The sequence below is a fragment of the Equus caballus genome, chromosome 5, assembly GCF_041296265.1.
Source record: "Equus caballus isolate H_3958 breed thoroughbred chromosome 5, TB-T2T, whole genome shotgun sequence".
In the NCBI taxonomy this organism is placed as follows: Eukaryota; Metazoa; Chordata; class Mammalia; order Perissodactyla; family Equidae; genus Equus; species Equus caballus.
Genome location: NC_091688.1, coordinates 2,876,793 through 2,899,302, shown reverse-complemented (window position 1 = coordinate 2,899,302; position 22,510 = coordinate 2,876,793). Strand labels below are relative to the sequence as shown.

At 45.2% G+C, this 22,510-nt stretch overlaps 1 protein-coding gene and 1 long non-coding RNA gene across 4 annotated transcripts; one reads left to right on the top strand and one right to left on the bottom strand.

Annotated features, from left to right (window-relative positions):
- Window positions 1-998: 998 nt before the first annotated feature.
- Window positions 999-15,125, bottom strand: DYRK3 (dual specificity tyrosine phosphorylation regulated kinase 3). 3 transcript variants are annotated; one of them, XR_011438442.1, is made up of 5 exons: window positions 14,810-15,119; window positions 12,875-12,986; window positions 4,681-6,802; window positions 4,388-4,589; window positions 999-1,950 (listed from the first exon to the last, which is right to left on the bottom strand). XR_011438442.1 is itself a non-coding variant. In XM_023640454.2 (3 exons), the coding sequence occupies exons 1-3, from the start codon at window positions 14,884-14,886 to the stop codon at window positions 5,228-5,230; spliced, it is 1,764 nt and encodes a 587-aa protein (XP_023496222.2). In that variant the 5' UTR covers window positions 14,887-15,125; the 3' UTR covers window positions 999-5,227. The 3 variants fall into 3 exon arrangements, 1 of the variants encoding a protein (XP_023496222.2); XR_002807809.2 differs by having other exon boundaries at window positions 4,388-6,802; XM_023640454.2 differs by having other exon boundaries at window positions 999-6,802; window positions 14,810-15,125.
- On the top strand, window positions 14,323-19,374 carry LOC111773433 (uncharacterized). Its single transcript, XR_002807810.2, has 2 exons — window positions 14,323-14,469; window positions 19,166-19,374. It is a non-coding gene; the product is annotated as an uncharacterized lncRNA (long non-coding RNA).
- The last annotated feature ends 3,136 nt before the right edge of the window (window positions 19,375-22,510 follow it).

Sequence of the window (22,510 nt, the reverse complement as noted above, 5' to 3'; positions counted from 1 at the left end):
TGCAGTCACTTCAGGTTTCTGTCTCTGGACCGAAATTTCCTCCTGGACAATGAAAATCAATGGATAGCACACCTGTAGCTCTCGTTGACATTTCCCTGCCTTGCCTCAGCTGTGACAGTTTTTACCTTAAATGGTACAAAAAGCCATGAGTGTGTGCTGGCTTGGGTGTACTCGATTGTGGGGAAATCTGAGCAGCTGTTGAAGGCTGATATTCTTTTAAATTCTGCCTGGCCTACGGTTCCTCTAACATGCAGCTGCTTCACGTGAGTATGGGAAGGCCCTTTTCTAGCTTTAGGCCGGGCTCCCATAATGCAGACAGCCTCTTCAAGAACCCAGGGGACAATTCAAGGGTGGCAGAAGGCAGTCCTTCAGTTCAGTGTCCGCTTAGCTCCTGTTGCCAGGGTAGTAATGGCGCAGGGCCAGATGAGAAGCAGGCAGGAGCCAGGCTGACCCAGGGCCCCTGACAACATTGTTTCCCTTGCTTTCCATTTGCTCAGTTCCCTCAGGCTTTAAAAGCTATCTCATGGACCCAGGTTTGGGCCTGAGGAAAAGACCCAAAACTTCCCAAATAAGCTGCATCCTTGAAGCTGCTTGTCAGGCTTCATCCTTAAGCTCAGCCTGGGCCCCAGGAGGGTCATGTGCTGACTCCTGAGGGGAGAGCTGACAGTAGGGCTCCCGGGCCATCCCTGAGTACCAATAGGTTTCCCTTTTCCCTTCTTCACAACGCCGGGCTTACAGACAGAAGCTCTGGGAACTCAAGGACATCAAAGGCAGAATCTCTGTAAGGCGGCTTCCCATCCACTCCCTTTCCCAGGATTTTCTTTCTCAAGCCTTTGCTTTCTCTGTCACTGTCATCTAGTTAGGGAGGCCGCACCTGCAGCACGGCCCTAAACCCCGTGATGGGCATACCCCTCATTGGGAACCCTGCAGAGGACAGCACGGGGCCTGCTGGGAAGGTGCTCAGCCTGGGTTTTCAAACAGTCACGAGATACTGAAAATCTCTCAAAGCAATTCATCTTTATTTTTTAAAAAACAAACACCCCAAAATAAAAAAACACTGACTCATCCATGCCAAAATGCCCTTTCCAGAGGCAGCGCGTCAGCAGATTCAAATAACAATGACAGAATCCCACATACCAAAATGATTCAAACCTGACGCTTTAGAGGCCAACATCCTGGACTGAAATAGCCACAGGTCAGCATCTGGCCTGATTTGGGGCAATCTTTTCCTTTTAGTTTATTTGTGCAGTGGGAGAAGAGGTGAGAATCTAGTCAAGTCAGGCAGGCTTCTCTTGCTATAGAAAGATTGAGTCTAAGCTTGACTTGGTGGTTGGTGAGCTATATTAAGAAGCATATCCTCTCCTTCACAGTCTGGACGATACATTTGTAGCTCTGGCTTATCTCAGGGGTTATGGATCTCAGGCACCAGCGAGCTTTTAGTCCTTACATGGAGGGGTTCACTGTGACTCAAAAACTTTTCTCACTGAAATTAGCAGGCATAATTTTCGCAGACAATTGGAAAGGATTACCCCTAATCACATCATGGTTGAAGGCCAGGTTTGGAAGTAAACTCTGTCAAAATCTTGGGCTTTAGGAAGTATACGTTGAAGATGAAAGTGGGACATATTGAAAAGATGATATTAAAAATATAATTTATAAGTGGGAGGCTGGCCCTGGCAGTGGATGACTCTTCCTTGCTTTGCCAATCCCTGGCCTCATCTCTCTCCTTATTTGGAGGACTCCAGCTCGTTCACTTCGTGGACGTCTGCAGTGGCTCTGCGAAAAGTAAGTTATGGCGCTCTACGGAATGCTCAAGCCCGGTGAGACTGATGAGTGGAGGAAAACGCTGCGGCAGTTCCGCCTGGCTCCCAGGGTGAGTGCTCATCCTTAGTTCTCAGAGGAGAAGCAGCACACAGGGGAAGTCTAAAACAGTCACTGTCACCTTTCCAACTTCCATGATGACGACGTCAAATAGCAGATGCAACAGAAGTAAGTAAAAATAAATGAGAAAGAGTTTTCCATGATCCACTAAAGTAGTAGGAGTATTCTGTTAGTCAGAAAAGCTTAGAACCCTTTATCAGCTGCTACCTAAAATTTAGCATTTAACTTGAATTATGCCTAGTTAGGAATTATGCAAAACAGAGAGTGTTTCAACATGACCAGCTGCTACAGATCCACACTGTTTCACAATTGAAATTTTTATTTAATCTTTTGTTTTGTTCTGCTTTTTGATCACACAATAAACCCCATTCTTAAGAGATTAAATGTCAAGAAAACCAAAATATAACGACATTAGCCAGCTAACTTGTCTGTCCCAAACGTCCTTAAAACACCCACAAGTAAAGCGTGCTACTATAGTCAGGCATCAATTTCCTTTGGGAAAGATCCAGGCCAGACTTTCCTCTTTCTGAGAGCCCCTGTGGGACAGAAGCAAAATCTTGGTCACAGTTAGGTTATGGCTGCATGTTTCTTTCCATTATTATCAAAGTGTCAAATACTCGACCAGAGGAAGGTGGTCTCACATGACCTGTAGCCAGTTATCCTTTCTCAAAAAGAAGACATCGGAGATTGACTGTGTGGATCAACTTAAAAGACGAGGTGAGCACACTCCTGGGACATGGAAGGAAACGAACCTCCAGCATCTGCACATGATCAACAGCATCACGACCTTTCTGACGCTTTAGAGCATCATCAAGACATTGGCCCAGTTTAAGCTTACATTCTAATATAAGGAGATATCATGATAGTACATGATTGAATCAAAGATCAATCACTGTGAGGGCAGAGGGAGGATGGAGTCTAATCAGAAGAGCAAGTATTAGCCGGATTAGCCAATTTCCCATGTTGAAAAAAAATGATTTTAGAAATGAAATAAAACAAAAATTCCTACCCAACTCGTTTCACTGTGTCAACAATTTGGAAACTCAGATGATTTTGTCAACTTAAAAATCAGTAAAAGAAGTCAACTAACTTGACCTGTTTAAATGAAAGGACCAGAAGAACAAAAACGGCCAAAGAACAAGCCGGTAACGGCGAGACAGTCTGAGTCCCTGCACTCACTCTGATGCCACTGAGTCACTCACTGCTACGGCTGGGCAGGGATCCCAGCAAAAATTGAACAGTGAGTAAAAAAAGGGGGCACACGGTGACAGTCTCTGAAAACCACAATTGTCCCAAAACTTGAAACCCACTCATAAACCTCCCTGAATCCATCTGGCGCCACACCACCACGTTTTAAGCAGCCCACTCTCCCCAAGCTTGAACGGGCCCGCAGAAGACAGGCGTGCCAACTTGAATGACTCTGCTCTGCGTCACTCTCTAGGTTGCCAAATTTAGGCAGAAACACATCCATTCACTGTCCCAGAGCTTTCTAGAATTTGTCTATAGTTTCACAGGTTGTCTCCATCCTGTCACTTAGCCGCGTTTCAGTAACCTCCCAGATCACTCAGCACAGACAGACAGCATGCCAACCTCAGCCACAGCTCCCTTCTCTCCAAAGCCACACAGCACTGCTGACCCAGGAGATCTCTCACTAAACACACAAACACCGAAATCTAGCGCCCGGCAGGCAGACGTGTTTGGGGTAGCAGTCCTTTCAACAGTTTGCTTACAGAGAGCAGGTCTTCCTCACTGATAACAACTGGCAAAATGTCAGCATATGCTCTGCCTAGATAATGCAGGAGATTCTTAAACAACTTCTCCTTCACTTAGAGGAACGGAAGGAGTTGTATGTTCCATTGCCTTCTGTAAACCAGGAGCAAAGGAAATAATTAAGGTTTTAAACGGTCCAGTTGCTCAGTCACCAAAAGTAGGAGGACATCCGCCTTTCAAAGAGGCTGAGGCTGCAGTCCCTGCCATCTGGCCCTTATGCCTTGGAGGCTGAGGCCACACGTGGGACACTTGCTGGTTCTCATTTCTCACAGCCTGTGCTGTGGCAATCAGGAATTCTTTTGGGTAAGGCAAAAGTTTCTTAAATAACACACCCATGGCAATTTTCTTCTTTTTGTTACTGTGTTGCCTCCTTCTGAATTTAGGGAGTTTATAGAGACTAAACTCTCTGAAGTAGAGGAAGGGAAGGAAAAAAAAAAAGACAGCAGTGACTTAGCTACCGTTCCTTCTCCTCTTCTCCCAGGAAGACGCTTGGCTAGTAATTAGTTTCACTGCCAGCCCTCACTGTTTAAATCTTAGCAGAGAAAAACGATGTTGAAGTGAAGGAAAATGAAATGGATTACCACTAGTTTCTGGATTTTCTTCTTATAATTGAAGTTCACTCAGAATCTAAGAAATAGTCTTGGGTTTAAATTGAAAGTGGGAAAACTGGCACATTAGGGTGGCAGAGAGCTGGAAAGAGAGGAGGGAACACCACGAAACTGTAGTTAGGTTTTACCTGATAGTGATCACTTCACAAGGAAGAGAGTCCGTGAAAATGCAGCAGGAGGCTGGTCCCCAGGGTTCCAAGAAATTAGGGAACTGCACTTGCATGCTGATTCTGCCTTCAGCATTCTGGGTCATTTATCTTCCTTGGAAAAGGTAGGAAGGGATGCATACGACTCAGTTTTAAAATCAGGACTTGGTAAAGAAGAAGATGTCTGCAAAATGTTTTGAGTGCCAAGGAAACAAATCAGAGGCCAAATAATAATAAAAATAATAACAACAACATGAAGTAAAAACACCACGCACCACAGAATTGAAGGGAAGAGAAAGGAGCCATTGAGAAGCAGTGACACCGCTTCCCCAGGTGACCGACAGCTTCCTGGAGCTTCCCCGCCCATACTCTGGTGTGAGTGCTTTCACCTAGAATGAGCCATCAGAAAGGCCTGCAGGGGCAAGAGGGCCATCACTGCAGCCATGTCCCAAACAAGCCCTCAGAGCAGACGGGGAGGGAGACAAGAAGCGAGGAGCACTCAGGATATACTTTCTATCTTGAGAGGAAGGGATTTAAGTCAATAGAATACACAGGCTGATGTACATCTGACGATAATAACAAAGATGCATTGACCCATAAAGTCATTTAATGTGTATTCCAGGATGGCCAATACAAGCTGGTTAGGTAATTAGCCCTTGAAGAGTTCTTTTACAGTCATATAAAAATGTTTTGCCTTGTTAAAAAAAGAAGTCTAGTCTAACAAAAACATATCCACCAATGGGCTTCTATTTTTTTCCATTTTCAAGTTTGCGAGGTAATTAAAAATACATACATATGCATTTCTGAGCACACGGCTGTCCACTAGCCCATCAGCTTTGGCAGTACACTGCACAGAGGTATACCACCATGGCTTTCTGACATTAAGTTGGCTTTAAGCTTATTGGCTATTCCAACAACTGGAGGCAACTTGGAACCCAGTCCCTGGAAAGCATTTGTGGGATTTACTACCCGTTTCCCTGACACCTTTTCAATGGTCGGAGGTCTGGGCGCAGACTTGCTAATCCAAGGATGTCTTAACGCTTGAGCTGGGGTCAGGCGGGCAGAGGGGTCCCAGTGAAGACACCTTTTCAAAAACTCTATAAACAAGTAGTCATCACACCCTTTCAGTGCTGTCACCCAGTCTTTGCTGCCTGGGGGACCTCGCTTTTTACCCCTTCGTGAGCGACCCCCCACAAGCACAACCCTCCCATCTGCCTGAGTAGTCACAGAACAGTAGCGAGGTAGGCCCTTGGAGTTAATGAAGTACTTGACACGTTTGGACTGCTCCAGAAGTTTTGCTGGTGGCATGCCTAGAAGCTCCATCATACAGGCCAGCTGGTCTCCTTCATCCTCTCCGGGGAAGAGAGGCTGTCCTGTTAAGAGTTCTGCAAGGATGCAGCCAAAACTCCATATGTCAATAGGTGTGCTGTAGCGGCTTCCCAAAATGACCTCTGGAGCTCTGTAGAAGCGGGACTGGATATATGTGTAAAGCTTTTGGTACTCGAAACAGCTGGACCCAAAGTCAATGACCTTGGTCGCGCTGCGCCCATGGTGTTTCAGGAGAATGTTCTCTGGCTTCAGGTCACAGTGAATGATCTTATTTTTGTGGAGCGCATCCAAGGATTGCAAGATGGATTGAGCAAACTTGCGTACTAGCTGGATGCTAAAACCCTGAAACTTGTTTTTTTTAATTAGCTCATAGAGATCTATGCTCAGCAATTCAAAGGCCATACAAACATGGTTCCGGAATGTGAAACTTTCCAGCATGTGGATAACGTTCATGCTACCAGTTTTATCCTGTTTTTTAAGATGCTCCAAAATCCGGATCTCCTCAGCTGCTTGACGATGGAAGCGCTTTTCATTGCGCACCATCTTTAGGGCCACGTACTGTCGAAGTTTGTGATCATAGACCCGGGCTACTTGCCCAAAACTCCCCTTGCCAATAATTTTCAGCACCTCATATCTATAAGCTAGATGGTCTCGAGGTACATGAATATAGGCCCCATCTGCATCATCATAGCCCCCATTATTGGGACCACCGATAACTCCGTGTCTTTTTTTGGCATTTGGACCCACAAAGTAAATTTCTGGGTAATTGATGATCTCCAGCTTCTCATAAGCAGTGAGGTGGTGCTTATACTGCTTCAGGGCCTGTTCTGGAGTCAGAGGCACCGCTTTCGATGCTTTCGACAAACTGCTGGACTTGACCGTATTCAAACTATCTGAGCTTTTACCCTGAGACACGGGAGGAGAGCATTTTTCAGGGTCGCTGATGCCATCTGACTGGAAAGTAGCAGATCTCCTGGTGCCAAATTCTTGAAACAGCTGTTCTACCTTCATCTCACCTCCATTCAGAAGGCGCTGAGTATGATCTCTTGTTAACTGCTCAGCGGTGATCTATGGAAAAGAAAAATGAACGTAATGTTGAAGTCACTAAAAATAGTGGAAGGAAGAAAGAATTCTCCCCCTAACTGACAACAAAACACGTCTGGTCGTGTAGGTTAAAATGATGCAGAAGTGAGATGAGAAAAGCAAGGGGACCTAGACACTTGTGTTACACTAATCCTCAGGCTCCCTGTGCATTAGGATCACCCCAAGCCCTCTATACACCTTGCTCTGCTCAAGACAAGATGGTCTTCTTACCATACCCCAAACATGCTGGTTCCTTCTCATAGGCATCTTTCTACTGAGACTCCTCACCCCACCCACTCAAACCCTACACTCTTTCAAGGCCCGATTCAAGCGCTCTCTCTTTCACTGAGAACTACTCCAAGCCCAGACGAATTAACCTCACATCTTAGCTGCAACTTTTCGAGTTTGTACCACATAATCTGGCAGTTGATTATATACATACTGTCTTATATTATTTACTAATTGTTTCAAGTATCTTTCCAAATCTTAAGGGCATATAGTAGGATCAAAATAGTGCATATTAAAGTGTTCTGTAAATGATAAAGTACTATTAAGGGACAGAGGCAAGATCTGATAACAGATCTGTCAGTCCAGGGCAGCACGTTCCCCCAGTGCCTCTACTGCCCCCAAAAAGGGCTGAATGCTGACTACGGCCTCAAATCAACCGAGGTCCCATCCTCTACTCCCAGGTCCCCATATAAGTCACTGCAGCCTTCTAGCTCAGTTCATTGAATCACAAAAGTTCTAAGACAGAGAACTCTTGACACGGTCCAGGCCAATTCCTTATATATCTGATGAATAACAGTGAGAATCCAAGGCCCCCACGGTGCTTCTTGTAAAACCCTCCTAAAGAGATAAAGAGCACCCCCTCTGATATACAGAGACACCTACTGAAAGGCATACTACTCTTAACTTTCTTTTTTTGAGGAAGATCAGCCCTGAGCTAACATCTGCTGCCAATCCTCCTCTTTTTGCTGAGGAAGACTCGTCCTGAGCTAACATGCGTGCCCATCTTCCTCTACTTTATATGTGGAACGCCTACCACTGCATGGCTTGACAAGCGGTGCCATGTCTGCACCCAGGATCCGAACCGGCGAACCCCGGGCCACCAAAGCGGAACGTGTGCACTTACCTGCTGCGCCACCGGGCCAGCCCCCATACTACTCTTTTTACTTGATTTTGCGTGACCTTTTTGTGTAAGGAACAGTAACCCACAGAAGAAAGCTTTACCTATTCCTCTGACGTGAAACAGGAGTCTTTGAAATCACATGGAGAAAAAGAGAAAGCAAAAAAGCCCAAAACTAAAAGATTACTAAGAAAAATGTAAGAAGGTGCTACAAGGGAAGAAAAAAAAGAGCTGAAATCTGTTGTGAAAAAAAAAATTCTGGGATACTTAAAAGAACATCTATTTTTCTTACTGGATCCTGAGAAATCGTACCCCGATCTGTGTGACAGAGAGCCTCTACAATCACGGGGAGATAATTCTAGAGGAGCTCTGACTATCATTATAGTCTCTAAAAATATGATAAAAATTAACAAGTAATGATCCAAAGTGGCCAAACTTTTACTTTTATCCTTTTTTTTTAAAGATTGGCACCTGAGCTAACAACTGTTGCCAATCTTCTATTTTCTGCTTTTTCTCCCCAAAGCCCCCCAGCACATAGTTGTATGTTCTAGCTGTGGGTCCTTCTAGTTGTGGCATGTGGGAAGCCACCTCAGTGTGGCCTGAGGAGCAGTCCCATGTCCGCGCCCAGGATCCGAACCAGTGAAACCCTGGGCCACCGAAGCGGAGGGTGTGAACTTAACCACTTGGCCAAGGGCCAGCCCCCAATCTTTTAAAAAACAGAATTTTAACACAACCTAAGTGAACAACACCTGACCTATTACCTAAATAAATAACAATATATGCCAACACTTAAATTTTTTCATCCTTTTTTTGTTGTTTATATTTAAGTGTTGGCATACTTCAGACAGCTCCTAACCTAGTTATAAAAGCAGAAAATCAATAAACATTTATAGAGCACTACAGTTATAAAAATGACATATTACATGATCTTACACAAAAGTGAGGCAGCCAGTACAACTGAAGCCACATTTTGGCATTTAGTTTTTAAATATAAAGAGATGAGATATGGGGGCTGACACCGTGGCCGAGTGGTTAAGTTCGTGCACTCTGCTTAGCGGCCCAGGGTTTTGCCGGTTCAGATCCTGGGCGTGGACACGGCACCGCTCAGCAAGCCATGCTGAAGTAGCGTCCCACACAGCTGAACCAGAAGGACCTACAACTAGAATATACAGCTATGTACTGGGGACTTTGTGGAGTAGAAGGAAAAAAAAAAAGATTGGCAACAGATGTTAGCTCAGGGCCTATCTTTAAAAAAAAAAGAGGTGAGATATGGACCAGGAAAAATCTCGCATACCAAAATAGAGAACCATCACTGGTCAAGAAAACAAAATAGGTGCTGATATTTAAATATCTTGCTACAATGTAGATATAATGCAACATTTTTCTTATCAGTAATTAAGTCAAATAACTATTCCTGTTTTTAGGGATGAAAAGAAAAGAAGAGGGTCCCATCCATCCAACAGTCACATGAACACTTATTGTTCACTGTTATAAGAAGTGTTAAAAAACAGGTGTTCTCAAAGAACTACAATCTATTAGGAGATACCTTTGGCTGAACCAGGAAATAATTGTTTGGTTTTATGTAGATTTACATAACAAAAATGAACATTTGCGTGCATCTCAGCCAATTTTCCGTACATTTTTTACTACCTAACTTAAATGCATCTAAATATTTACTGCTACAGCCTCGGTGACACATTCTGAACCAACATGGAGTCAGAAGGCCTGCGCTGGGGTCCTGGCAACACTGCTTAAAAACTGTAGGTCCCCAGGCAGGTTGCTTAACCTTTAGTCCAGTTTCTCAGCCTCAGTTTCTTTATCTGTAAAACGTGGATAATAATACCTACTTGCATGATGTTATGCGAATCAAATTATAATTAATAATATACATGAAAGACCCTCCCAACTATAAAAGATTTTAAACACACTGGTAACAATTAGGCAAAATTCTCAACATACTGAGGTTTAAACTCCTGTAGCCCCGCTTTCCCCTTTCAGTTTCTGTCCTCTCTCTGCGGTGCCTTCCTCCCTATGTCCACAGGCCCTCTCCATCATGTCTGCCCCTGGAAGGCCCCACAACAGGCCTTCCCACAGGATGCGTGGGAACATCTCCCCCACTTTCTCCCCTGCATAAAACCTGCTTTCGACTTGCTATACAATTTAATGTGTTACCTCTCCAGAGATAATCTGAACTTTAACAGAAGATCAGCGCCTTAGCCCAAAGGAATGACTCTCTAGGAACTGCGGTCGTCAATGACAAGTTGGTAGGAAAGTGGCCCAGGGTCCACCCCTGGGTATTTCACCTACTCTGCCTACACGTGGGGCTGCACTGGCTCTGGAGGTCTTCATTTCTGTTTGTGACAAACAGAGGATCTCAGGTACAGAACATTACTAAGAACAGATATTTAATTTTCATAGAACTATTACAATAAGATTAAAGATGTTACTTGATTTCCTTGCTATAGTTTTTCCTTAAAGTGAGCCTAAACCTCTCTCCCTGAAAATTAAGTCTTATTTTGCCCTCTTGAATTACACAAAAGCGTCCAAATTTCATGTAAAAGCCCTTTAGATGTCTAGAAGGGGCTGTCCCGCCCCCACCATTTTTCCCTGGGTCCATCACACCCTCGGCCTCCCCCAGCATGTAGCAGACTGCCTTTACGCTTCTGTTTACATTTTCAACAAAGCCTGCACTCCAGGCCTCTCCCGAAGTGTGGCTCCCAGGACCGAACACAGCACTATGGGTGTTGTCCACTGTAGATAATCAAGGTTCGAATCTCCAGTGAACCTGAACGATTCCAGGAAGGAATTTTTCCACACAGGGAGAGCTTCTCTCCTTACCTTTCTTTGACTTCCTGTAAATAACTCAATACTGGCCTGAATCAATGATGTTATCAAGTCTGCCACACTATAAATAAAATCTTCCCTTCCGTTGTTCTAGGAGAATCCACAATTCTCACACATGTTAAAGTATAATAGTATGGATATTTCTAGTCTAAGGTTATAATCACAATAACCCAGCAATGTATATGATCAACTATACCAAATATTTCATCTACGTAATCATATCCAGAGAGACAGATAATGCGACTAATCATCTTTTATTTAAGAATGCTTCAAATACACTGTTAATCTGGAAGGCTCTTGACATTTCAAATAGAGTATTCAACTGTGTTAATCAAGTCTTAAAGATCTTGTTGAGAGATTCAAAAAGGAACATCCTTCTCATCTATATAGAAAACGCTAGCCTTTCCCTAGCTCACAACCCTAAATCTCTGCAACACAAAAGCTTAACCCAATCAAAGCTCATGAGCAGATGATTTATAGTTTCCAATGAGAATGTAGGAGCATTGTGGATAAACAAGGAAGCTCAAAGACTGTGTGAAAAGACCAACAGGGCCTGGGATGGAGTCTGGCACAATGAACTGTAAGTGTTACTAAAAGGGCAAAAAGCATTTTTTCAACAAAGTCTGCAAAGACACCACTGGGTTAGAATCTAAAATCTTGTTTCCCAAAACCTGTTACTCTGAATACCATACAGTAAGAAGTCCATTTTTGATCCTGAAACATACAATTTAACTGACTTACTGGAAGGTGATTAGCACTGGCCAACTCTGAATTAAAGGTAAAATGAAGTCATATGTTAATGCACAAGCCCAATTGCAAAAAGTTTCCTATAGAAACATGCTAATTGGCAGCAAGTAACCAAGAAATCTGATGGTCAACACAAGGACTATGTGATTGCAAAGTTTAGAGGCATTTACACATTAAAGAAATACACTCGCAGAGAATGAAAAGGAAAGCTACCCTACTCCAGAGAGGAGATTAAAATAGGGTGACTAGCCTTCCAGATATATTTAGCCCATAGTACTTTGTAATATTATTGGCCTTGAAAGTAGTGAAAAGGATGATTTTAATAGCAAAAGCTGACAAAAAGTTGGGAAGGGCTATGAAAAATTCAAGTAATTTTTTTTTTAAGGATTTTATTTTTTTTTCCTTTTTCTCCCCAAAGCCCCCCAGTACATAGTCGTATATTCTTCGTTGTGGGTCCTTCTAGTTGTGGCATGTGGGACGCTGCCTCAGCGTGGTTTGATGAGCAGTGCCATGCCTGCGCCCAGGATTCGAACCAACGAAACACTGGGTTGCCTGCAGCGGAGCGTGCGAACTTAACCACTCGGCCACCGGGCCAGCCCCTCAAGTAATTTTTTTAATATAGAAACAATTTTAGGTCTTAAACACAGAAATATGAAGGAGAAATATTACAAATTGGCCTCTTCTATTATTCAATTTGCTCATTAGATGATATATGCAGCAAATTTTAAAATCACAGGAGAGCTTCTCCCTGTCATGGAGCTTGTCTAAACCCTGCTCTCCCTACTACTCTGTGTATGCTGAGGGAATGTGAATTAATTTCTTTATTATCTTAAGTAAAACAGCGTCAAAAGCTAAATGTCTGCAAGCTCCAAGTGACTAAATGCAGCAAAAGCCAAAGTGTACTGTTCAAATCTTACTCATCGTCTATAAAACGCTTCTTTTTAGCATATTAATATGCTAGGACTGCATTTCTATCTTACAGGAAAAAAATCTGCAGATCTATGAATTCAGAGGTATTTTCTGTTCCTTGTTTTTGTTAAAATGAGCCTCTGTAATACACTGTATAAAAAAATAAACATTACCTAGATCAAGGTAGCATATTATTTTTTTCCTAATGCGATGTATTTATCCCAGTGATTGAAAGCAATAGGTGGGCTCCAAATCCAAGTCATTCTGAAAAGCTGAACTTGGACCACAGAAATTGTTACTCCAAAGTCAAGAGAAACCAAAAGGAAACAGAGTCTGGGTTGCCAGCGAGATGCAAGTGTACCTTGAGCACGAAGTAGCACTTCCTCCTTTCCGAGACAATTAGAGCGCAAAGAATTACTTCATTTACTTACATTTAGTCTTCTGGGTGGAGGTGGCTCAGAGGGATTGCAGAGTACATTCGAACAGGGGGGGCACTTGGTTTCATCTATCATCATGAAGGTATCACAGACACCATCCCCCAACCTAGTTGAAAGGATTACAGATAAAAATCTGTCAGTAACCAAAGTATATAAATTCGTATTTCCAAAACATCCTGTGTCTTAACTCCTTCATATCTGCTACAAAGAATAATTAATACCAATAAATGTCTACACTGTATTTTGGCACTGAATACAAACAACTGAGGTATTTGGCAGAAGAAGAGAGGAAATCCAACTTTTATCTCTTTTTTTTTAAAGAAAGGATAGCATTTCTAGGTTTCATTTTGAATAGTTAAAGCTTACTTTCTGAATGTTATTAAAAATAGGAACTATCGAAAGGCTCTCATTTAACTTATTAGTTGAAAAGGCAGGCTAGTTTGAATCTTAAGCCCAAAAGCTAATCAGAACAGGGGAAAAAAAGGAGAGAGGTAACTGTATTTTCAAAGTCAGAGACCTGGATTCTAATCTCAGCTCTACCACTGGCTGCACCGCTCTCCTCTCTGAGCCTGTTTTCCACATATTATAATGGGAAGAACACTTCCAGCCACACACTTCCGGGTCTTACAGGCAAGAAATAAAAGGCCTTCTCAGGACTGTCCTCTTTTTATTTACTTACCTACCTAAGTTGTAGAAAAATACAGTGACTATTACAGCGAATACTAAAGAGATTCTCTAAATTACAAAATATACTGGATTTCACTTCTTTATCCACTTCATTTTCTGGTGGATCGTGGGAGCTAAATGATTAAGGATAATTTCTCTGCTAACACTGTGCCTCCACACTGTAAGGGAACACAAAAGACAGAGAGGATTTATTTAATCCACAAGATGGCCCTGAATAATATATTGCATCTGCCACCAAGAATACGGATTTCCCAGCTACGCACATCAGCATTTCATTGTATCACTGTATTCACTGTGTACTATGAATACAGTGCTGATGACCGGGTTGCAGGGGAAGAATTTTTTAAAATCTTTTAAAATATGCTGGAATACTTTAGTTGCCTTTAAAAACTGCTTTGCAAAATTATAGAGTTTTCTTAATTGATGTTATAGGAATACAAAGAGTAAAGAAAAAATTAGGAATGTTCTCTTTTTTAAAGCATGCTCACATTCTGATAGAACTATTTATATCTTTAACGGGAACTGCCTCACTGAAAAGAACCAAAAATTCTGGATGTGACTGGCTCTTTGCCAACAGCATGAATCAAACAAACAAAATGGGACAGGCGTCCACATTTACAGAAAAAAGACAGGCAATGAAGACCTACAAGATTTCCTTTAAATAGCCACAGGAAATTACCCAAAGGAAGTCTCCATGCAAATGAAGCGGGGAGGGATCCCTTCGCCCCATTTAGGCGTAAAATACAATGCAAGGTGGAGACTCTCAAAAAAGGAGCCACTGAAAGCGCTGCTCAGTAGAGCCCCGCACCTGCAGAGGCGAAGCCAGACCGCACCCCTCACGGCAAAGCCCGGAGAGTTCAGCCCACGGTCATCTCCTCTGAGCAACAGGGCTTCTTTGAAAGGTATTGCTGTCTCCCTCAGTTTGCTAAAAAGTCCTAGATTCTCAGAGTTCCCTACCATACTCATCCGATCTGGGCTTCAGAGATAATCCCGAGGGAGGGAATCCTTCCCCTAACTCCGCTCTGGCCCCCATCCCTCGCTCACGGTGGGCTGGGGGGAGGGGATCTGATGGAGAAGAAGACGGTGAGCTGGTCCCCGGAGGGGATCAGACCCCTTCCCGCGTCTCTCCTGCTGGGGGCTCGCTCAACCTCCAGCCCAGGCCTTCCCCGCCCCTCGACCTCTCCAGCCAGCGCCAGCCGCTCGCCCGGGCGCCCCCAGCCCGTTAGCCCGGGGCGCCGTTACCTCCGCTGCTGAGGCGGGAGTCCGGCTCCGGACGGTCCCGCATCCTTCCTCCCGGGCCCGCGAGCCGTGCCTCCCATCCGCTAGCTCGGGACCCCCGGGGAGAGGGGCGGCGGTTGGAGGGACCGGCGCGCAGCGTCCACCCTGCGCTGGGCGGCTGCCTCGGGGCCGCAACACTTCCCCAGGGACTCTCGTCCAGACACTGCAGCTCGGCGCGCCTTCGCTCTCCACTGCCGGGGCCGGGAGGGGCGCGAGGCGCGGCTGGGCGGGAGGGGAGCGTGTGGTCGCCTAGCAACCGCGCCACGCCCCGGGAAACGCCTCTGCGCAGCGACGCGGTGACGCACAGGGGCGGGGCCCGAGGCCTTCCCACCGCGCCGCGCCAGGGGCGGAGGCGGGGATCCGGGGCCCATGCGGCCACCGGTGGGCAGGCGGAGGCCGGGGCGCGGCGGGGACGAGGGGCCCGGCGGAGGAGCTGCGGCGGTGGCAGCTAGCCCCAGGTTTCCACTTCGGAAGCGCGGAGCGCCGTCCCTTAGCACGATGCAGCCTGAGTTCTATTTTTTTCTTTTTTTTCTCCCCATAACCCCCCCCACACACACACACAGTTGTGTATTTTTAGTTGTATGTACTTTTAGTTGTGGGTCCTTCTAGTTGTGGCGTGTGGGACGCCGCCTCAGCATGGCTTGATGAGCGGTGCCACGTCTGCGCCGAGGATCCTGAAACCCCGGGCCGCTGAAGCGGAGCGCGGGAAGCCAACCACTGAGTTCTAAAATCTCCCTTGAAGGTGAATAAAAGTGAATGAAAAAGTGTGTGATTTCCTAGACCGAGGGGCGGCCCCGGAGGGTCGTGAACTACGTAGGAAAGGGAGAATAATAAACCCACTCGGTGACACCATGCCCGCGCCTGCCAACATTGCCTCAGTTTACTCAGTCCCAGTGACCATACGAGATTCCACTCCGCTTTTACAGACTTAAGTAGGATCCAGAATTGAAGGTGCGGTTTGTCCGACTCCTGCAACGGGGGAGCTGCCGGCCGCGGGGCTCCACGAGCCGTTTTACCTGTGGGGAAACTGAGGCCAGAGCGGCCGAGCTTCCTCAGGATCAAGCAGTGGGCAAAGCCTGAACCAGGTCCTCAAGTCCCCCGGCCCTTCTCCCGTGGCTCCAGGCCCTCTGGAAGGCTCCTCTGGTCTTTTTCCTCGGAATGTGGGGCGGGGGGTGGAGGTGGTGGCGGGGGGGGGGGGGGGGGGGGGCGGTTCTTCCTTTCTTGAAAAGTTAAGACCCTTCAGTAACGCCAATGTGAAGCGGACGTGGGTAGGTGGAACTCAAGGGGGAGCGGAGAGGGTAAATGAGAAGAACACAGCGTAGTTTCCCGGAGCGGGGCGGCCAATCGGATTTTCTAGCCCTACAAACACGAGGCCGTTGACCCTCCAGGAGAGAAGCGAACGTTCTCAAAAAGGCCGAGCTCGGGCGCCATCTGGTGGGGCTTGGGGACTCATTGTCCCAACCCAGCGTGGCACAGTCCGTAAATCCGAACACTTCCACCCAAAGGCTCCTTTCCGGGTGACTAGAAGTCAGAGTCCCCGTTCTCATGCCTCCCGGTTAAAATGCCTTTAAAATCCAAAGGCTCTTCACTTTATAGATGAAGACTGTGTCTATTTGGAGAACTTTATTCTTTGTGATCGATGTTACTTTAGCCTCTCTGATATAGATAGAAATAAAAAGGTTTTCTTCCATGACGATTTTTAAAATTTTTCTAATTTTTTTATGAAAAAGCTTTTTCTTAACCTCTCCCCGCCCCCTCCCTCAGACCAGAGCAATCCTGCTTTCCTATGGGTCTGTTCTGGGACACCTGTGGAAGCTTTTGTTTGAAGAAAGCGTTCCATGGCAACAAAAGGTTTGGACTAGGTTGTTACTTCCAGCTCTAAGACTGCAAAATTCTATTAAATAATCCCTGTTCTTAGTACTTACGTGGACACCTCAGACCACTGTACTGCCCTACACGCTGGCACAGGACTTGCCCCCACACGTTTTCTTAGCTCATTCTGAATCATGCTTTGAGAGGATTGCCTGTCGGGTCTGGGTTTCAGACACATCTCCCCGAGGCAACCCAAAGCGTTCCAGCTCCCCTTCCTGGCCCAAGGTGGGAAACAGGCTTCCTTTATCTTCAGCCGATCGTTTCCATGGTCCAGGGAGGGAGGATGCTTTGAGGGTGCTGGAGCTTCATAAATTCTCTGACCTTAGCGCCCCACATACTTTCCAGTATTTCTTCAGAGTCCCTGTTTCATAACAGTATGGCTGGGTTGAAGCCCAGTGTGGGATCCAGCAGGAGCCGCCACACCCCCGCTCAGCTGCTGCGCTGGGCTCTCCAGCTCTTGAGCAGCTTCCACCCCATTCATGTCCTTGCTTCCTCTCCAAAACCCTACTCAGAAGTAGTTCAAAATTGCCATTATCTTTCTCCACGCAGCTAAAGCCAGACTTACCTACTAGGGATTAGCCAAATATCATATAAGATGCCTGCCTGTCCTTCGAAGCCAGTTCTAACACAGCTGCAAAATAAGGAACCTGTAACAAACGCAACAATGGAACTATTCCAGGATCTTTAAAAATCACTGGCATATTCAGAATGTGATCACAGCAGTTTCAAATGCATAAATTAAGAAAATATCCCTGTGGCCACATTCCCCTGGAATTTTGTGATGAAACAGGTGTTGGTGGGCTCTGTTAAGTTTAAAATCATTTCATTTCTATGTGTTATTCTTTGCAGGGTGATGTGCCAGAATGCATAGTATGACATTATGAGTCACAAAATTGGAATGCATTTTTTAAAAAGTCATTCGGAGAGAACCTGTGAAGCTTACCCTTTCCCCCAAGCTATATTGACCTTAAAATTCACCCGAGCTCAAGAAACGTGTATTGTTATTTTTACAGAAACGCAGAAATCGAGCTCACTGAAACACTAAAGCCATGTTTTATTTTTCTGGAGCCTCAGAAAACTGTCTCTTTTTTGAAGCTCATGCACTTCCTGTTCCTTCTCCCTCTCTCTCCCTCAAGCTCTGAAAGATGCCCCTATCAGTGCTTCTGAATCTTGAAAACAACAACAAAACAAGCAAATCTCTGTGCTGCTCCTAGTACTGTGGACACCTAGTTCTGTCTCCTAAACCCCGAAGGCTATCCTTATTAGTCCCCAACCGCAGAAATATTTTTCTTTTCCCAAAATTTCTGCCACCTCTTTTCACTTGCTCCTCCTGAGTCAGCATGACCCGTTCCGCCTACAGCCCACGAGGGGCCACGTGAGCTACATTTCTGAAGTCTTAAGACAACCTGGACTTTTTCTAATCATCGTTACATTTATTATGTTCCAGGTACCATCTGAAGTGCTTTATATACATTTTCTCATTTAAAACTTACATCAGTCCTGTGAGATAGGTATTATCTCCATCTTACACTTCCGAAAGCAATCTCAGAGATTAATAACTTGTCCAAGTTCACTGAGCTGGTATGCGGTGAATTGGAATTCAAACCTTGGTCTGTTTGATTCTAGAACCCAGTCCATCAGCTGCCTGTACACTGCCTGTCTTCCCTGAGCCTGTCAGGGTAGCCCAGACTGGATCTCTGGATCCTTTGAATTCTGCAACATACAGTTTCCCTTGATCTAAGATTCCAAAGTATGGGGGACAGAATAATGGTCCTCCAAAGATGTCTATATCCTAATCCCCAGAGCCTGTGAATATGTCATCTTGAATGGCAAAAAGGGGCTTTGCAAATGTGATTAACTTAAGCATCTTGAGTTGGGGAGATTATCCTCGATTATCCAGATGGGCCCAATGTAATCACAAGGGTCCTTATAAAAGGGAATAGGGAGGCAGGAGGGTCAAAGAAAGAGATGTTATGATAGAAGCAGAAGTCAGAGAGAGAGAGGAATTTGAAGGTGCTTGTTTTTGGTCTTGAAGATGGAAGACGGGGCCGTGAGTCAAGAAATGAAGGTGGTCTCTAGAAGCCAGAAAAGGCAAAGAAACAGATTCTCCCCGATAGCCTCCAGAAAGAACACAGCTCTGCCAACAGCTTGATTTTAGGACTTTCAACCTCCAGAACTGTAAGACACTAAATCTGTGTTGTTTTAAGCCACTAAGTTTGTGGTAATTTGTTACATTAAAGCTTAAGAAGCTTGGGTACTGTGGTAAATTAAACATGGGCACACATTCTTTGCAGCTGCTCCCATCAGGTGGTGAAGACAATTTTCCCAATTCTTGAATCTGGCTAGCCGTGTGACTTGCTTTGACCACTAGAATGTGACAGAATTGGTCTTGCGTGATTATGAGTTTAGACCTCAGGAGACCTAACAGAGGCTCTCTTGTGCTCTTAGATGCTGCCACCATGTGGACAAGTCTGAGCTGGATTGGTGGAGAGTCCTCAGCCAACCCCAACTGCCAGACCATCCAGCCAAGTTGAGTGAGAGGCCATTTAACAGAGTTGAGTTGCCAGATGACAGCAGCCATGCAAAGCCAGGAGAAGAAACAAGTCAACAACCCCTCGAGAACTGTGAGCAAATAAAATGATTGTTATTTTAAGTCAGTAAGTTTTAGGGTGCTGCAATAGAGAAATGGTATGAGTACTTTTGAAAAATATCACTTCCTGCCTACCCTCCATCCCATCAGATCTAATGATTAAGAATTTCTTGGTAAGGAGCTCCACTGATCTTTGTGTGGTGACTGTTGTTCATCAACAAGGTTTGGAACTCACTAGCGTAGACCTTGGAGACTGAGTCCTACTGGGTCCCCTGGATCTTGGAAGCCCACTAGGCCTACTCCATTCGTGGTACCTGGGCCAAGGAAACCGTTCCTCCCTCTCTCTCCTAGGGTACAGGTCAGGACTTTTTCCATTGCAAATACCAAAAAACCCAACTGAAACTGCTTAAAGAAAATGTGCAATAAAATTTTTTTGCAATTGTTTAAGCAGTAGGGCTAAATTCAGGTGTGGTGTGTGTCTGTTGTCTGTCCATTTCTTGGCTCTCTAGTCCTCGCTGCTAGCTTCATTCTCAGCCTTCTTCTGTGCAAACAAGATGGCTACTAGCAGTTCCAGGATCAGTTCAGTGGAAAAGCTCTTCAGCTGTCCCCACAAATTCTCACTGTATTTCATTGGCTTTGAATGGGTCCATCCTTGAACCAAATCTGGGGCCAGGAAAATCCAGTGCTCTGATTGGTCAGCCCTGGCCACCTGGAGCCAGCAGCAGTGTCATCTGAAGTGCATTGGATAGAGAGTTAGGGAGATGGTGATTCTCCAGAGGAAAATTGCTACAGTGGGTTCCAGAAAAGGGATAAATGGATGTTGGGCAGCAAAAACAACATAGACCTACTATAGGTGGACATTGGAAATCAGCTCACTTATGTCACTTAAATCCTGAAAATCCACATCAGGGTCATCTGGCTACTGGAAGTCTTTGACCTTTCTAAATCTCAAATGCCTAGCTAGACACCAGGCTTTGAAATGCATCTCACCATGTCGCCTGAATCATGGAAGGCAAGTTGCCCTCTCCCTCAAAAACGCCCCTTATGCTCTATAAAACAAGTCATGAAGTACTTCCCATGGGTGATAATTTAAGCCCAGCAACTAAGGGCCCTATGAATATGTCTCTATGTTCGTAATCCTCCAATTTCATATGCCTCTTTGTATAATAATAAAAGCTGGATTAAGGGATGTGCTGGTCAACATTTTCCCAGGAAGCAATTCCATTAGCAGAGTTAAAATTAATTGGAAATGTACAAAGATGGCGAATATTGTTTTTATCTGGATTAATCTCATGGAGACAAGCATATGTACCTGGAAGAAATACTTAGCTAAATTCCTTCTGGGAACAGAAGGGGGACAAATGTAAGACTCCCAAGAGGCATTCAGAAGAAATGCCTCCTAAGGAGGGTGGGTCCAGTTGTCTGCAGGGATTTGGGGGTCTGAAAGCTGGAGGTCTTCTTCTCTGCCCTTTCCCCTGCCCCGCTCAGCTCCTCCTCTAAACAAATGAGCAAGCATCTGGTCTGAGGGAAATCCAGGTATTATCACTGGCCCTGATTACAATGACGTGTGCATGGGTCTGTCTCGCTCCTTGAGACAGGGACTTGCTTGTGAATGACCTTCATATTCCCCACGTCAAGCACAGTGCCTGGCACACAGCGGGCTCTCAGCAAATATGTCAATGTCACCAGAATTTTAGAAACTACTCCCTAAGAAATAGAAGTCTCTATCTTAACGTCCACTATTCTCTTCAAAGTTGTACTTGCTGGTCACCCTGACGTGGGGGAGTCTTCACTTCTGTTTGTTTGCTTGCTTTTTAAGTCAAAAGCCTGCTCTTGTCCATAAAGCCTGGAAACAGTCCTTCTAGGCTGAGTCCCTCTAGGAGCCGCAGGGATCAGGGAACATGTTCACAGTGGGCCCTGGAGAACGGCCTCTTCCTTCAGGCTTCCCGAGCTCCTCATGGGTCTCCCTACTGTCCCGAGCACCAGAGGCTGCTCCCTCCCCCTTGCCGCCTACCTTTGCTGCTCTTCTGGATACAGACAGCCCTACTGAACTGGGAAATCACAGTCTTCAGTGAGAGAGAGACGCCTTTCAAAGCTGTACTTATGATAGATCTGGTTTGTGCTCCTTAACCATACTGAGGAAGAAGTTCAAAAAAGGCAGACTGAAGTAACAGCGATATCAAGTCTTCCCGGAAATGTCATGGCCTGCGAACTGGAGGGTTATGGGGAGGAAATTTGAGTTTTTAAAACCAACCTCTAAAAGAGCAATGAGAATGTTTTCATTTTTCCCTGGGATTTGATGATTAGAGGGTAAGACTTTGCATACTTTCCTTGGTCTTCAATTAAACAAATAGCTTTACTTGTAGACTACCCAAACTTCCTAGGAAATACCAGAAGCATGACGGCGATCCCCAGACCACAGTTTCAGCTTCCTGTGCTCCTGATGTGTGCACCCGAATCAGCCAGACAAGGTTCACCAAGTGTCTTTTACAGGCCAGGCCCTTTGCTAGGCGCACAGCGATTGCTGCTCTGCATCCAGACCCCGTGACCCCACGTCATGCCCCTCTTCCTCCTGGCCCTTCTTGGTTCTCAGCCACCAAGAACCATGTTCTCAGCTCACAGTCATCGAGTTTATGCCTATCATAGGACTTGAACAGTTTCCATCCACTTTTCCTAAATAGCCCTCTCTTCTCTGGCTCTCCCTGCCTTTCCCGGGTTGGACCTCACACGCCATCAGCATATTCCCACCATAGGACCAGACATGAAAGGTAGGGTATGAGTATGTCTATGCAATATTTGGGACATATTTATACTAAAATAATATTCATTATTTTTCTAAAGTTCAAATTGAACTGGGCTCCTTGTATTTTTGTTTGCTAAATCTGGCACCCTTACCTATAGAGAATAAAATCTTCATCCGAAATACCTTGAATTAGACGTGAAATCTGCTCATGGAAAAATCACCCTGAGGAACTCCCCTCTCCTGCCTTCCCCCCAAAACATAAACCCTCGCACACAATCAACTGCTTATAATCTTATTCCCTAAATCCTTTCTTAATTTTTGGATTTTTTTTTAATTACAAATTTTTTGAGGTAAAATTTTTTTTTTTGAGGAAGATTAGCCCTGAACTAACTGCTGCCAATCCTCCTCCTTTTGCTGAGGAAGACTGGCCCTAAGCTAACATCCGTGCCCATCTTCCTCT

Bases quoted from the DNA above. Each gene is read 5' to 3' on its own strand.
- DYRK3 (XM_023640454.2), bottom strand. From the start codon at position 14,886: ATGGGAGGCACGGCTCGCGGGCCCGGGAGGAAGGATGCGGGACCGTCC. The intron at 12,987-14,809 runs GTAACGGCGCCC...CCTTTCAACTAG, and splicing joins CTCCCGCCTCAGCAGCGGAG to GTTGGGGGATGGTGTCTGTG. The intron at 6,803-12,874 runs GTAAGTAAATGA...TCTTTTCCATAG, and splicing joins CTCCACCCAGAAGACTAAAT to ATCACCGCTGAGCAGTTAAC.